Source organism: Hermetia illucens, chromosome 4 (assembly GCF_905115235.1).
Source record: "Hermetia illucens chromosome 4, iHerIll2.2.curated.20191125, whole genome shotgun sequence".
Classification (NCBI taxonomy): domain Eukaryota; kingdom Metazoa; phylum Arthropoda; class Insecta; order Diptera; family Stratiomyidae; genus Hermetia; species Hermetia illucens.
Window position 1 is genome coordinate 40,776,668 of NC_051852.1, and position 17,827 is coordinate 40,794,494.

Here is a 17,827-nt window from a genome sequence, read left to right on the forward strand (position 1 = left end):
ATACAACCTCAAATTCTCAAAGCAATGCATAATAAGGTAAAAAACGAGACCAATAGATTTAGTGTTCATAAGTAGAAAAAATATGCAAACCAAGTCTAATATCGTTCTAAGTCGTTTTTATAGAGTCTTAGTCTCATCATCATTATCGCGGCAGCCCATATTAATAATAATCGTTGGTGCAACAATCCATATTGGATCAGGGTTTTGAAGTGTGTTAAAGCACTACACTTAAGACTGTAACGGTATACTACAGTACACTGTAAGAGGCAATGTGGTCAGCTTTGCGCTTGCCCGAGATTATTACCCTGATTTGGCTCAGGTACTCATTTACAGCTGAGTCAACTGCTATCCGACATCCAATCACGATAACAAACCCCTCTGCCACCAGTAAGATTCGAACCGCGAACTGCCGCTACGATAGCCCAGCGCTCTAACCACTTGAGCCATCAGGACACTAGTAAATATTAAACCTCGACCTTCAGTATGATTTTTTTTATAATGCGCAACTGATCAACGTGGTCAACCCATTGAAGTTTTCATAGCTTAAAGAGGATCAATATAGCTGGTTCGTCAGATGTTTTGTATAACCAATGATTGGACCTAATTCTCTGGTCTGTACCTTCCTTTATTGGCCAAGTATTTGTATTCTATAGTGTATAACACTAAGCCATGCAGACCGCTCGCTCAGAAGTTCACGTCAGACTGAATGTCTCGCATCTGTACATGAACACAGATTGAGCTTATTTTTCATGTGCACTTTATTCGATTTTTTCATCAGGAGGACCAATTCACTAAGCATCTTTGCTGAGCTGTTTACCCAGGTAACTGGGAACTGCATTCTCGAAATTATGGTTCCCCATTTCCATATTTTATCTGCTTCATGCCTTCTTTCTCGTTAGAGTCATGTATTTTTTTGTGTCTTCCCATTGGCTTACCCCAGGGCTAGGATATTTGTTGGCACTTGTTACACAGACCGAGTGCACATTGATGTTGAATTTCCATCCCTTTGAGTTTGTTTTGATGTAGAAGTACTTCTACCTCTTTGAAAGTGGGCACCATTGGGAGAGTAGGCTTTTAATTTGTTCCTGTTCGTTATCGATATTTAGGATACTGTTGCTTGGTTCAGTCTCCTTAAATTTGATGTCCTCTCTGTCGTTGATAATTTCCCCTTCCTCGTTCTTATATCCTAGTTTTACGCATAGTAAACCGTTTGATCGCTGCGCTCTCGTCGCTTGCAACATTTTTCTTCAATGGTTCATGCATTTTTTTATTAATTTGATAAGAATATATACATAGTATTCTACGCTCACGTTAGTTCTATTCAATCGCCTTACTTCATCGTTACATTCGTAATCATACCAGCCATTTCTTTTTTGTTCTATTTGACATCTTACCGCTCTCTACCGCTAACTCCATCATTCCCCACTCTTCGTTTAATGAGCTCCAACCATATTTGCTCCAATGTTAATTTGGAAACCTTCTGAAATCTGCTTCAGAAGTGCTCTGCCAGTACAATTGGCACGCTACTGCCACTGGTTCATTTTACAAATGATTTACAGGGTACTTGAAATAGCAGTTCTATTTACATGACCTGCGATTTATTACCGTGGTAGCCTGAATTGGAGTTTGCGCCCCGTAGCGTTCTCAAAAATGATGAGATCGTTAGAATTTGCCCAAATACGCTTACGGATATCGATGATGCTCCTCTTCAAGGATTTGCTGCTTCAAGTATTTCAAGGATTTGCTGCTTCTTTTATTTTATTTCCTTTCCGCATCCTTCGAGTGCTCTTCCCAGCGTACCGAAACCAGTCTTTTAGTTTGTCCTACGTAAATCTTCTTGCAATCAAATACGTTGCTTAATATATATATATGCCGCTGGAGTTATGTTTCAGTTTTTTTAATTTTCGGAGGTTCCCAATCTGGGTGTTGATCTAGTGTGTCCTACCCTTCCATTAATTTTTTTTTTTTAGTTTTTATGAAGATGCGAAATGCGTGACCCCCATTCTTCTCTCAGCGCCCGCACTTAATTGGGATTTCTTTCTTATTAGGCTTCCAATGACTAATGGTTCTTCACCCCGGTGTCGATGCACTAAGAAAAATCCGTTAATCATTGCATAGAGGATGTCATTTTTTGTGAGTGATATTTTTGGATTCTCTATAGATGTCTCTTTCTCGTCTTCGATTTTCAATTTTCATCGTAAATCTTGAATTTTCAGGCATCTTTTTCAGAACTTTCTACATATTTTGATCAGATTTTAGGAAGTAGATCTTTATACGGTAAATCCTATTTATAAATACATAGATAAAGAAGGGCAACATAAAATAGGATTCCCCATTGCCACACTCCTGGTTCCTCTATAAAACTTTCCCCTGAAGATTAGACTCTCTGTCATGCAAACCCCGACATCCCAGGAAAATGATGCTTAAAACTAACGCTTCAACGTCGAATGACACTCATCGTTCATGCAGTAACGTAAGCTCCACATCCTTTAGTTAGTTATTTCCAATGGATGTTCTAGAGTCTACTTCAGTTAGTCGTTGAAACTACCCAGCAACTATTTGGCGATATTTTACATGGGCGAATTATTAAGTGGTATAATTCTCCCGAAATTCACTACCAGGTTCTTTATTCTTGGCAGTACTGAGTTGGACATCCTTAGTTTGGCTGGGTTCTCGATAATGTAGCGGAATTCCCTCAATGCTTATTCCACCCTTGAATTCAGCTGGCAATGGATGTTTTCCCAATGCAAATTTTTCTCCCATCCGAAGCTTTTCTTTGCCGCGTCGTAATCTGCTATTCCCACTAGCAATACTACATTCCATTTGTCCATTTTATATAAAACACTGGCTTCCTTTGCGGCTCCTTGATGATCTTTATTTGTTGCTGCGCTTACCTTTATTTCTTGAGGCCCCAGCTCTGCAGTAATAGAGCAGAAAATTAGCCATATTATTTTGCGTTGTTTTTAAATTCAATACCGTCTTTCTTGGGACGTCTATGAATGTTACGATGTGATAAGCATGTAGAACTAACAGTCAGGTTCTTTGATGCAAAGTCAACCCACAACTGACCGTTGTTGTTAGTGGTGTTTTGGAGACTCTAGTCATTGCTCTGAGTATCCTTCTTCCCAATCCTGTTAATAACTGATTTAAAGCTAGTGATAAAATGGTTATACGCATCCCTTACTAAAAAGGGAACACCAAATTATTTGTTTCCCATCTGTTTTCAGTAGTGAGAATTGTTTACGATAATCAGTCACTTACTTAGCTTTTTGAATCGCCAAAATATTCATATTGCATTTTGAAACTTCCTCAAAAATCTATCACAATGCTCTCATTCTTTGCAGACCGCAGACATTCCAAAAAACTATTCAAGCTTTCGTTGCCATTGTCACTTTCCCGCCTTTTAGCCCGAGACTTCTTCTGAATTCAAAACTGAGCTTATTTAGCAATTTGAAAAATGATTTTTTCTACGGATGTAGTCATTATGGGAAGCGGGCTTGATACTCAATGAATAAAAGAGAGCTGATGCTAAAGTCGCATTCGATATTAGATGATTCTACAAAGGTATTTACCCAAATGAGCATCTAGCCGAAATGGCCTATGAACAAAGAAACTTAGATAAGATATCACCAGGCTGAGAGGTGAAGCTAGAACCCTGACTTCTTCCCTTGGATAGTGTCCATTGCCTAACATTGATGCAAAACCTAGTAGTCATTTGGAGACTATTAAAACTTCATATATCTGATTTGTATTTGGAGAACTTTTCTCTTTCCACATTTAAGTCTGTCATCTTATCGATTGCATTCATAGATATATTGCATTACTAGCATACCGAACATAGGGTAGGTAGGTAGGTATCAGTGGCCGCTCCGTGGAGCCCAATTAGCGCTTTGGTGCGCCGTTTTGATGCCACAAACTCCTAAGACCGTGACTGTTGTTTCGACAGCAGGAAGGCAGAGTCCAGCTGGCTCGGATCTTCAGAGCCCGCCCGTAGCATTCCCAAAAGAAAGCAGCTCTCCCACCCTGCAACTAAAAATCTCTTTGAGGTCCCCAAAGAATGGTTTACCCAGTGTTCGCAGCCTGACTCTAGCCAAAGCTGGGCAATCGCAGAGAAAGTACATGAGGGTTTCCCTTCCTTCTCCGCAGCTTCGGTAATGCGAATTGTAGGGTATGCGGCTGCTAGGTAGTGCGAGTAGACTCGGCCCACGACAGCCGCCAGCGGAACACCGACCGTATTCGCCGAAGGATTACCAAAAGCGGAGCCTTACCTGGCCAATTTGTCAGCCCGCTCATTCCCCTCTAGACTCCTATGCCCGGGAACCCAGAGGAGAATGATCTTGAGCATGCCGTCTCTGCACTGCCCCACCAGCCTGGAAGATGTCGTCGCTGAGTGCAAGGCATTGATGGTCACTTGGCTGTCGGTAAGAATGGCTATGTTATGCTCGGGGCTCGAGTCTCGCTCCAACCATCGACAGCCTTCCAATATCGACAGTACTTCCGCCTGGGATACACTGGGGAAACCTGGAAAACCATACGACTTGGATATACTGTGTGTATTCGAGAAAACCCCCGCGCGGACTTCACAGGCCATCTTTGATCCGTCCGTAAAGAATACTGTGTCATAGTCTTGCAACACAGCGCCGGTCTTTCATTTTTCTCTGGTTGAAAGTTCCACAGCAAAGTTTCTCGTGAAGTTCCGCTTGCGTGTGGCATAGTCTGTGGGGAATGCCCAGATTTCCCGAGGTATTTCATCTAGGATGTTGCTGTGGCCGTAGGACTTTGCTGCCCAGCATCCGGACTTACGTAGTCTGACGGCACTGCACGCTGCAACATATTTAATGTGGAGGTCTAGGGGCAGATGCAGGAGTGCATTGAGAGCATCTGCCGGGCAGGACTGCAAAGCCCCAGTAGCACCTGCACACGCGGTTCTTTGAATTCTATTAAGCTTCATCCTATTGTATTTTTTCTTCAAAGCCTGCCACCATACAATAGAGCCGTACATTAGGATCGGACGCATTACAGTGGTGTACATCCAGAAAACCATCCTCGGCCAGAGACTTTGTATATAACTTTGAATTCTGATCTCTAAAGCCTATATTATATCAATCCTCTTCTAGTCAAAATTGCGAAAAACAATGGCCACTCTCTAAACTACCGCAAACATGCGAAACCAATTTCACTTCAATTCAACTTTGGACTATTTTCTGTGGGAAGATTTGTCATTGCTTATTAGCCACCACAATTTTCAGTAGCGACACAGTCATGTAGTTTTTATTAGTGAGTAGTAAGTTTCTTCCTAAATCTGCAACTTCTGCTAGTGAGTAATTAACTAGCCAGGCTGTCAATGTAATTAATGATTCCAGGGAAATTTTAACTAATTATTCAGTAGTGACCCATTAAATTAGTAAAATAAGATAGTTTAATTGGAGAAAATACCACAATATCAAAGTGTGACATAAAAGTCAAATTCCAGCTAAAGTACTATGAATGTCACAAAATTGGGTAAGAGATTAAGAAAGTAAACACACTGGTTGCATTGATGGAGGTTATATGAATTTATTCTAATATTCCTGCAAAAACGTAGATCATTTTTTACAGAAAAAAAAATTTAACTAAAGATCCCTGATAACTAGATATACTAAGGGAATATCTTAAATATTTAACTTATCGATGAGCAGTCGCCCATTGGAAGCTTCCAACGCTTACTTTGCAATTTAATGACACTGCTGAATGCATTATTATCCATGATTGATATATGCTCGAGATAAAGACGGTATTTTTTAACAAGAAAAATGGAAAATTGGCCTTTGAGATTCAATATGAAATCCGATACAGCACAATGTTGATAATACAATTTGAAATTTTTGTTCACAAATATTTTTTTTCACATTCAGCGTAGGATGTAAGACATTATTTTATTTTCGCTACTTATTTCTATAGTGACTATATTTTATTCTATATTCGTTTCTGATATTACAAACTCCAGAAAATATATATATATATATATACATATAATTGGCCAAATTAGCACTTGATAACATATTTCACAAAATTCGAAATAGGAAATCAAATTATCAAAATGACTAGCAGTTGTAAAGCGTAGATAATCTTTGTTAAAAACCAACGGTTGAAGATATCACCTAAGGAACGTATATGTTATATCTTAACCTGTTATCTTTACTGAAACCCGCATCCGACAGAATTTTATTTAGATCATTGCATTTATTCACTCAAGCTCAAACTCTTTTATAACTCGATCAGTTCTAGTTAAACGCTTTAAAATTGTATAAATAGCAGATTGTATCGATCATTAATTGATTAATTGAATATCCGGAGCACTACATCGATAAATGGCGTATTTATTTAAAGAACAAAGAGGTGCAGTTTCTTCGGAAAAACTAAAATCAGAGGAAGGAGATAACAGAGATCAAAGGAAATGGCGATAATAAAAATAATATATGATCTTTACTGAGTATCAGATTTATCTAAAGGCCTGTTGATTACGTATGGTTGAGCGCAGAAAATTTCTATCGTACAAATCTAAAATTCGCAGATTATGAGACCAATAGAGTAAAACCAACATACAAATCCCCGTAGCTTTCCTGGCATCAAGTAAGATACTACCTATTCTAAAGAAGAGCAAGAGTTTTAACACAGACGGGAATTTATCAAAAACTTTATCCGTTCTTTGATCTAGTTTAATTCTTATCTCGATCTGAAATTATTATAATTTGGCAACAATCATAATCAATAAATATTCATAACTGTAACATATATAGTTTTCATGCACATGCTACATATTTTTTGAGGTTGGTAAAAATCATAAAACTACTTTTAAATGTAGAGAATTAAGCTAAGTTTGCTAGTGCCGCAATCTTAAATCTCTTCTTTTTTTTTAGGATGAGGAAGCATCTCACTTGGGAACTATAGTAATTTGTATGTGGTTGTTCTCTCTCTTGGTCGCATAATCTAATCTAACTCTAGACTTCCATAATAAAGTTTTCCCACGCTTACTCGTACGTGATCAGCATCGCTAATTTAATACCCAGTAAAGATCATATATTACTTTTATTAACACCATTTCCTCTGATCTCTGCTATCTGCGAGTACTTCCTTCGATTTTCGTTTTCTTTTTTCGAAGAAATCGCAACTCTTTCTTCTCTAAGCGCGCCATTTGAGTATTGATGTAATGCCCCGGATATTCAATTAATCAAATAATCGACACAATCTGCCATTAATAAATAAATTGTAATGCGTTTAACAAGAATTGATGGAGTTATAAAAGAGATTGATTGAACAAATCTAAACAGAATATTGCTACCTGCAGATTGTATTATAGGTAATTCAGATAAAAGGTCTGATATATATTATACAAGCTTCCTGAGCCGAATTATTGGTAAATCAAACAATGACCTCCTGTTATTTGTGACATCGTTCAAAAATTTATTTTTCTAAAATCAGAATTTTGTAGAGCTGGTTAAATTTTGACACGGCTATTCTGTAAAGCTGTGAACTAGACGACTGTTATTACAGATCATCCACCTTCTTGGCTTTACGCCAATTTGAGCCAACCTTTACTTTAAATTCCCCACCCCACCCCGTAGGGTGGGAGAAGGCAACAAAAGCTTGGTTATCTCTCGCAAAGGCAAATCCTAAGATTGGAGCCAAAATTCAGTCGTAGGCTGCTTGTCGCAGAAGTGATGAAACCTATCCTACTATATGCAACTCCTGTCGAGGCAGAAGTAATGGACACTTTGTATCATTGCGGGAATGATCCCCTTAGATCTTCCAACGAATGAGCTGAAAGGTGTGCAAATTCATCCGAACTGACTGCAACCTTTTGAAAAGCCACTAGGAGGTAGATGGCAGCAACGGTGAGATAATTTCGAAAACAGTCCATGGATCCATACACTAACCAAGTATTGAGAGGTTGGTAGCGCGAAGACACGAAGAATTGGGTTGACCTGACACAGGTTCTTGTGCGACATGGTTATTATAGGAAATATTTGCATTGCTTCTGATTGGACAAGTCTCCGAACTGTTCAAAATGCACACACAACGCAACAACAGACGCGGTACAAAACAATCTCAAATAACTGGATCGGGCCTAGAAGTCGGAGCCGGCGCATAGTTTGATCGTGCTGGTGTAAACCAGAGCCTTCCCCGCAGAATAATACTTAACAGCGATCCCGTGGGGGCAGAGAAGTAGTGGTGGTTTTAGTGGCTGAGAATCCCACACTCATCCATGAATAAAAAGGATAGTATTCAAAAATAAATACTATTCTGGATTTTCCATACCTTCGCTGCCCTCCTATTCTTCTCAATATGGATGAATTGCAAAATGTACATATAATCCTCCTTTTTAAGGTTTTGTATCTGTATGTCACACCAAATTAACTTCGAAACGGCTAAATCTATTGACATAAAACACGATCAGTATTTCATCATCATACCATAAGTCAATCCATCAAAAATGGACTGAAGAAATGACTAGAAATGGCTGGACCAACTACCAACCAAAGTTTTATTAGCGAAGGAAATTGCGTTCGTTTTCCCTCTGACAAATTCAGTCAAAACTGTCACACCGGCTTCAATATCTCAGTCTGCTTTCCGGTTTTGGTAAAATGCTCACGTAACTTCCAGAGATTTTCGTTGTTCACGCCATGCATGTGTTCAGGTCTTCAAAGCAGAAAGGATCAGATCTTCAGGCCCATACGTCTATTTCTTATTCTGTCGAACGTTTTTAGATAACAACTGGTGCCGTTAGTCAAACCTTTTTAGTGGAAAGTAAAGTAATCCCAGAGCATCCGTTTGGATTTGAAGGGCGGGCGGTCTATTTAGATGAAACACAAGCCTTCGATAAGGCACCCCAAAATTCCTTGAGATTTTCAAAATAAGGAAATTGTCTGTTGGAACCATGTCTCTTGAAGTGCAAAATTAGGGTGTGCTTTACATCACGTAACTCCTACATGCAGGAAGAAACTTCACAAGCGTCTCAGTACCGCCAATTCACCTTACCTATACTTCAGATCGACCAACTGGCCTAATCTTAGCAACTTCAACTTTTGCAGATGAAGTACTAATAGGATCGATGTTACATTAAAAAATCTCCAGAACCATCTAGGAGAAATTAAAATTTGAGGATTCGTGTCAACCCACAAAACCCTGCCAAGATCTCATTGAATAGAAGAATCATTCCTCAACAGAATAAAGTAAAATATCTTGACATGCCTCTATACAGACGACGAACCTGAACGAAGCACGAAGAGACGAATTAAAACAAGTTGAAAGTGACAAACATATACTGGCTTTCGAACAAAAATTCAAAACTAGGACCTCAATACAAACGCCCTTCATAAGCACTGGGATCCAACTCTGTCGTTCAAAGGCCCAATCAAGGGTCTTAAGGATAGTTTATAATGCATTATCTTTGCGAAAATAATGCAATCGCCATGTTGGTGTGTCCCTAATCGTAAAGTTGGTCCTCATGAATAACAGAAACGATTTTCACTTTTGCACGTTATTGTATTATACTATCATACTTCTTGCTAATTACCATCGTAGTTAGCCTGAGGCATGATACCACTTTTCTCCTGAACAACATCCCTAACAAGAATACGTGCTTTGACAGGCTGCTTTTTCAAAAGAAGAATGTTTTCAAAGCTCCGAAATCGTTTCTATAAGCTAATCGTCGTATGCTTGTACTATCTAAAAATAACAAAAACACAAATAAATTTGAGAAGTGGTTTCTCGCCCCGTCCATAATATCTTTACTAATTACCAATGACATCTAGAAAACCTTCACTCTATGTAAATAGAATAATTTTGAATCTGAACCTACATATAATTTACTAAGGCAATGTCTCGAAAATATATATCATATTGCACTATCATGTTATCTGAGGGATCAATATAGCTTTAATATCCCTTATCACAAAGTATTATCCAGATGGCTTAGTGATTAAAGCACGAAGCTTTCCGCAAGGGAAAGATACGGTTGAAATCTCAGTGATGGCAGAGGGATTTATTAAGTTCAGAATTGGACTGTTACACCATCATTATTACACCAACCTGAAATTAACTTCTTATAATCAGGAACTTCACCCAGAAAAAGTTTACAATTCTAACGTAGCTTTCAATCTCACCTGGTTTAATCATTTTTTCTAATCCTTTAATCTTCTCTTTTTCAGATCACTAAAGCATTTATCAGCACCAGTGACGGCGTCTTCAAACCGAAGTATCAGTCCTCATCCACAAAAATCTTCATCGTCATCATCGAAAAATGACCCACCCCCCGAAAAAGAAAAGGAAAAGAAGAGGAAGGAGTTAAGTAGCTCCAGACAGAAAAAATTCCACAGGCATTTCCAGCAGGTGTCAAAAGATGAAAGGGTTATTAATTGTAAGTAGACCTATTGTAGTTCTCTCAATTTAGGCGGTTTTGTATTGTAAGGTTTACTGAAAAATATGAGATATTGTTATCGGACGTGTACCTTTGTGTACCTCCTAATGACGAAAATTGACAAATTCAATTGCAACATTGCGTTGTTAACCATGTACCATTATCTAAAAATAATTTCAGTGATTTTCCATAATTAGAATCAGAAAGAAGATAACCAAATAACCTTATCAACTCTGAAACGTTAAAAATTTATTGCTCCCCCTTAAGGCTTAACACTTCTGGGTCTTAATGCTTTATTTAATGCTTAGATAATATACATTTTTGTAGTATTTTTTTGTTTATAAAATACATTGATCGTACTACACCTGGACCCTGGACCCCCGTTCAGTATGATTGAGAATAACTGAAATAATGGTTGTCAGTAACGGGGCAGGGCTATTTACTACACCGAAAAAGTGGCGAATTTCGACCATTCTGGTCCTTGGCAGACTTAAATGCAGCTGTTTGTTCACGACTTTACTATCCTGTATCCTAGGCCATTGGAATTGGCATTATAGTTCCAAACATAGCGAACTTTACAATTAAAAAGATTTGGTCAGACGAAAAAAATAAAAGAAAACAAAATAAACGGCTCTACCTAAACTGCATCTCACAATAGAGGGACGGAACATTCACGATAAATCACTTCCTCGCCTAATGTTTATTCTGCCTATCCACTGTTCCTTGCCAACTTTATACAAGTCTTAATATGATAGAAGGGGATGTGTAAAGTCTCCTCAGCTTGCTATAAGTATTACGATCAAAATGGGTTTCCCCGTTGAAGATTAACTAGAGGGAGAACGGGAGCAAGAGAAATACGGAGCTTGTGACAAACGATGGAGGCAGGGCCTCCCCCCCCCCCCCCCGCCTTTCCCACCTCCTCTTATCAAGTCTGCAAGAAAGCTTAAGAATAGGATTCTAGAGTTACCAAGCATCGAGTACATTCGCAACAAACTTTTTCGTCTTAAAGATGCTAAATAATCACGGCTCTAAGATTGAAGAAGCTTGTTGTAATGGTTATTAGTTAGCTTTGCAATCTATTTTAATAAAATTTAATTCTAAATGGTTTTTGCATATTCTTTTTTCAGATTATTCCTGTGCATTAGTCAGCGACATTCTGTTGCAAGGTCATTTGTACATTACGGAAAACTACTTTGCATTTTATTCAAACGTTTTCGGTTTTGTTACAAAGGTAATTAATTTTTTTGTCTGAAACATTGTCCACCATCTGCATTCTAACATGTTAATTAATCATGCCTGACTATTTCAGTTGCTCATCCCAACTGCCTCTGTAGTGCGAATATCAAAAGAAAAAACCGCTAAGATTATCCCCAATGCTGTTGGCGTAGCAACAGCGGATGAACGTCATGTTTTTGGTAGTTTTATGAGCCGTGAGGCAGCCTTCCGTTTGATGTGCAGCGTATGTCAACCACTAGAACCAGTTGAGATTATACCGAAAGTTCCTGATATTGAGGTATCCGAAGAATGCTCAGTCGAAGACGACAGTAGTTGTTCGATTAGTGGCAATGAAAGTCCACCACAAGCTGTTGATTCTACCTCTGATGCTAGTCAATCATTGCGGCAGCGTGCAATAACTTCCAATTTTCCACCAACAGATAGTGTTGATGGCGAAGAAAAGACAGGTGAGTCTGAGTCTCTTGGGGGAAAAAGCAAAGTACAAACCACGCTTTTGCCTTAGGAGGCGGAAAGAATAGTAAAATAAAGCGATTATGATATAAGAACAGCCTAATGGATGTATTTTCTCTTATAGACATTCCGCGAGACGCTAATTCAGTTACCGCAGCAAAGCCAACACCTTCAACAGCAACATCAAACATCCCTACCAAAATATCGAAATCACCACCACCTCGAATTATTCCCTCACGAACATTCAAGTTGAAATTCCCAACAGATTTTCACATAGTTTACATAGGTGTAGTTTTAACGTTAATCCTAACAATGTTCTCGGCATTCCTCTTATATAGGATATTAGATTTTGAAGCCAAAAATAAAAATCATTCTAATTTGAATTTTAAATGGGTAAGCCATTTTGCTCTGAATCAGATTAGGGCGGATTTTCATATGTTCAACCTTTTTGTATTGCTAGGGATCGGGAAATGATGTGGACGAAATTTATGCTGAAGCTCTCCGATGGCAGAAAGAAATGCAAACGAGGAGCACAGAAGAAGCTCAAATTATACTTAATTCAAATTTAGAGCAAATAGCAAGGGTAAGTTTTTACTGTTATTCAATTCGTAAACTATAAGTGTCGTCTATAGTCTACAGTGTATAAGTTGTCTAATTGAATATCGATTAAGGTTTAAGCAATGAGTAGATAACTGTTGCGTGACTTGTGAAAATTGTAATGCAATTCCGCAAATTTACAATAGATACGGATTACTTACAAAATTAGCGATTAATCATTATGTAGCTCGTAGCTTGTCTGAGGGTTTTTGAGGTTGCTTCTTCAGATTTACTCATACTTTCGCTTATATCGAGCGGTGCGAGTAGTTCCAGTACTTACAGTGGACTCGACATCAAATCGATATCGCACTTGGAGTTTGGGTCCCCTGGCACAATTCTGGTGTGGGGGAGGTATTTTAATCGTCCTCCTATTGCTAAAGAGGCTCGATTGATGATGTCACGTCAAAATTGTAACATAAAATTCTTTCAATAAAGTGCATTTTCCCTTTTCACTGATTTAAAGAAACTCCCAGGTGAGTCGGGACTAGGCTGATAATTATTTCGTTCTATATCTCGCAGAAGAACATGGTATTTCATTCCAATTACAACATCTCACATCAACTTCATATAATGGATTTGAGGACATTAGAATGAATTCTAGTTTATCTCAATCGTCAAATCACTTCCTTTTGCCAGTCCATATCCCCTAGAACAAAAATATAGTTAGTGTGAAAACTCTTAGAAGAGTAAGCCGATCGTAAATTGCGCGTAGACAGACCGACGGTTTTGTAGGCGTCAGAGTTCTCCCTACCTTAACTAGAATTCGTGACGCCCCAAGGCGATATTTCGTCCCTAAAGTCGCAATTACAATAACAAGGAATAGGCTTACTACTAACTCGATTTCTTTTGAAATTTACACAGCAACCTAGATGAAATCAACAGAATTTCCTGCTCTTTTCTCTATTAGTTTGCAATTTTATAGTTTTTTTTTTTATATATATTAACGTTTTAGTCTCCCTTGTGCAAAACGACAAAAATCATATTTTATAAATTATTCGGATATGTTGAAAACATAAAGTTTTGAGATATTTTGGAAGATTGACAGAATAGCGAAGCAACATATTACTGAGAGCACAGTGCTCCAAAAAAGTTTGCCGACATAGTTCAAAACGAGGGAAAATGTAGGAGAAATATCGGTTTATTATACCCTAATGGATTGTAACTTACAAAAGAAATATTGGATGCGCATGTACCAAAAACAATGGAAAAAGAGAATCAAATTAATATGGCCGTAGAAAACCGTAAAGAAGATCCATGTCATGTATGTCAACACTAAAAATAACAAGATTATATGCGTTCAGAAAAAGAGGATCAAAATAGTATTTAATATTTCGTTTATGCACCATTGTATGGCGATATTCTATTCTTCGAAGAGTCGCGTTTTCATTTCTGCTCTATTAGAAATGGGCAGAAGCTGACGAATATTCCGATACAACTGTCCCATAGATTTTCAATAGAATTGAGATCTGATGATTCAATCATTCAGTTTTTTATTTTCGCCAGACTCTTACCTTCCCATTGTTACAGAATAAATTGAATTTGGAACCGTCACAGACGATAACCGTCCTACAAAGAGTTTCCTCCTCCTCCTCCTATCTTCTCTTACCTTTTCACAGTAAAGGAGCTCCTTATTTTAATCAATCCGGCTTCAAGTCTCTGCAGTCGCCTTCGTCCGCATCAGAGATGAAGACACTGCTGGATTGCAAGCGGATCACACAATTTTCTACATTTCGCATATCATCCATTTGGCTATGTTGTACGTTGAAGAGTTCGTATCTGCTGCGATCTGTTATTTCTTTTCCTTCTTTGTGGCTTTTTGGTTGGCACCTAATTCTCGAAAACAGATTAAGACATGCTAAGCAGTGCCACGTTTGGTATAATCGATTTCAATTTCTTCAGTGCCTTTTTCACTCGTTTAATCAAATGGATTGGTTATTAATTCGAAGTATCCTCCAGATTTTAATTTCTCGAATACTCGTCTGTTATACTTCTTTTTGTCCATGACTGCTAACGCGTTACTTTTATCCGCTTTTAGATAGTAAGCATCCTACTGTTTCAGTTGTTTGACCAATTTCATTTCCGTGGAAGAGCGACTGGGTTTAGTGTTAGCCACATATTTTACAACTTTGGCCAAGTCTAACATTAGGAGAGATTAGTAGCGACGTGGTAGTAGAGTGAGAAACTACTACTTGAGCACTCCCGGTTTTGAAATGAACCCATGTAATCTCTGCTCTCTCTCTCTCTCTTTCATCTCCTCCCTACCAAACATATCAGTATATCGATTTTGGAAAACCCGCTTAGTACACCTGTTGCTATATTTCCATTACACCCTATATGTGTCATTTTGAAACTGCGAAAGGAAATCCAACTCTTCTAATTCTTTCTAAGAGGAACTCATGGTCTGTTCACACCAGCTTGAGCGCAATATTCGAGATGTTGTTTGAAAACTTGGTTGTTCCAAAAATTGGCCAAATACTTTTTCATGTCTTTCTAGAAAAAAATTGTATTAGTGTATTAGCAACCTGTAGCGAATATGAAGAATCCGGCGATCCGTTTCCCCGCGAGCCAATCCAGTAATCTACACATTTTGACGATAACGTCAACGCCTCTTTTGTTACGCGCATTCGAAGACAACTTCTAAATCTACTGGTTATCGCGATTTGGTCTATCTAATTAAAGACAAATTTCACTTAGTGCCAGAATATCTAACAGATATCGCTAAGATTCTCGCTCAAGTTGAACAAACCGAGCATTCCGGGGCCCTCGACCCCGTTGTAGACGAGCATACAAACATGCCGGAAATCAATTATAAACTGTTTTCAATAAAAAAAATTCGTAGAATCCGAGGCGCTGTGGACGTTTTAATAATACGAAAATTTAAAAATGTGCTGGGTGCGGATTCTCTAGTATCGAGTAAGACGAAAAAATATAAAATGCACAAATCAGTGGTGATGATAATCAGTTGTATAAAACACATCGGATGCCGATGTTACTGCACAAATTTATTAATTCCAGTTAACCCATTGAGGAGGGCCGTCCCCACGTACTCGAGGAGGGCGATCAGACCCGAGTCTGCAAAAGACTCATCTGAAGTGGCTCTTGCCATGAAGCCTCACCGGAGGTTATCTGATACCATGGGAACCGGGATGGACCTTTGAGAGCATATATTCCAGGAAAATTCCTGGAGGATTTACTCTCGACCCCTTGTGGGATTTTCATGGTGGTTATGGTTATGCCTACATCGCGGGCAAAGCTCCTTGTGAGCTCAGTGGAGTTGCGTTGTACAACTCGGGTGCCGTACCCCTTAGTTGCGGCAGAGGTGTTAGATAAGCCTTGCATCCACTGGTATGAATGCTGTGCCTGCACTAAGTATAAACCAGTACCGCTGTGCTAGTCATTGCGCACTCTGATTGTGGTCTTCAAATCAATTCATGTCCGAAGAGGACCGTGGGATTATGCCTACCTGGCAAGTACTCATGTTAAACCCCCAAGACCTTCATGGGAAATTTTATTTATGACAATTTTTGTATACAGAGACAGAAGCGCTTAATTAAATACAAAGTAAGATTCGCGGCAACTGACAGAAATGTTAGTACTTATATTTATGCATTAATAAATGCTGACTAGGCGTCTGGCTTTCTGTGCTTTTCCAGAAATCTTACAAATTCTCGCCAGACGTGTTCCGATTTCCCTGAATCTAGAATTTTTGCATTCCACAAAATAGAATAGATAGTAATCATCTTTATTTCAATTAATTAAGTTTCATATCATGAAATTCAAGAGCTTTGAGGGAAAGTAGAAGCGACTTTATATACTATTTAATTTAATTTTGTAATAGTAGGTTACTAATTAATTCGGTGTTCCATTTCAGGTACGACGAAACCTAGAATCATTATCCTCACTTATCCATGACCGGAAACTGCAACCATCACAATCGTACGAAGACGATGGCGATGGTACATTCAACACTATCAAAAGAGGCTACAACTACAATGCTAGATCGGCCACGCCGGATCTAGCGTCGAGAGAAGCAGTGGACAGCAACAGTGATTACGGGGCTAGTCCCTAGCTACTTTTAACCATCTTTACGCCATACTGCTAGATATTTAATAGTAAAGTAGATGTATAGGTATTTAAGAAAGCAATTATGTTGTTCTGCATAAAGTTTTCTTCTATGTTCGAACAATAGTAATAATGATAACAAATGATAATAAATTTTAACTTCCATTTAACAAGTATCCAAAACTTATAAGTAAAACTGTGAAAGTTGGAGCAAACATTAGCAGAAATCCGAGCAAAGTGAGAAAGGCAAACACTATGGGAAGTTAAATTGAAAGACATTCAAGTTTAATCCAACCAAATGGAGGAGAATTTGTTATTTTAATCGGGAAAATGTGAAATAAATGGAGAACAGCCTTAGCATTTGTGCTAGATATGGTGAAAAGTTCAGACGTATCCAGTAAAGTATTATATTCGCCAGAATTTCCGCTTGGCGAGTAAGTTCATCGGGTACACACACTATTGTTCTCCAAATCTATTTTACATTTTCTTGTCAATGGCATAAGCTAAAAACTTAACAAAATTAACTTAAAGATATTTACTTAAAACGCGAAATTATAAAACTTTTTATCTATAATTGGCTTTTGGTTTATTTTATTGAATATTCGATTTTATTTCATGAATTAAACTTACAAACTCTCCACTAGCTGAAACTTACTAGGAAGTAACTTGAAAATCTAAAAGTAATTTAAGACAAAACAAATACTAAATAAGACCCGGTTTTCCCAGTTCAAGGTATTTCTTATAGAAAAAGCTCCAAACTAGCTCTATACAACAAAAGAATCGGTAGGGCAGTTGGCGACTATGCCTAGCGTTGTTTGTTAACCTAAAAAATGAGTAGAAATTGTGAGGATTGAAATGGACGAAAGCTTTATTAGAAACCCTCATTGCTTCTAGTCTTTGGCTGATTCCTTCAATTTCTCTATACAATATATCAGATAATTTGCCGATGGCACTTTCGTTTACACATAAGAGATGAAACCTGATTTTTTGAATTATCTGAATATTAGGAATATAATCATGGTTAGGCCACTATTAGTCAATATTGATCGAGCAACCAAACAATATACTGGTTGGTAAGTAGAT

General features: G+C 38.2%; 1 protein-coding gene across 7 annotated transcripts in view; it reads left to right on the forward strand.

The window, feature by feature from the left end:
* LOC119653704 (GRAM domain-containing protein 2B-like) overlaps positions 1 to 17,318 on the forward strand; it is a 249,100-nt gene extending 231,782 nt beyond the window's left edge. For all 7 annotated transcript variants that reach the window (XM_038058582.1, XM_038058585.1, XM_038058581.1 and 4 more), the window contains 6 exons: positions 10,191 to 10,399; positions 11,527 to 11,630; positions 11,709 to 12,081; positions 12,210 to 12,478; positions 12,546 to 12,668; positions 16,554 to 17,318. In XM_038058582.1, coding sequence (XP_037914510.1) covers positions 10,191 to 10,399; positions 11,527 to 11,630; positions 11,709 to 12,081; positions 12,210 to 12,478; positions 12,546 to 12,668; positions 16,554 to 16,751 — 1,276 coding nt within the window. In that variant the 3' untranslated portion in view covers positions 16,752 to 17,318. The remainder of the gene's footprint in view (positions 1 to 10,190; positions 10,400 to 11,526; positions 11,631 to 11,708; positions 12,082 to 12,209; positions 12,479 to 12,545; positions 12,669 to 16,553) is intronic.
* The last annotated feature ends 509 nt before the right edge of the window (positions 17,319 to 17,827 follow it).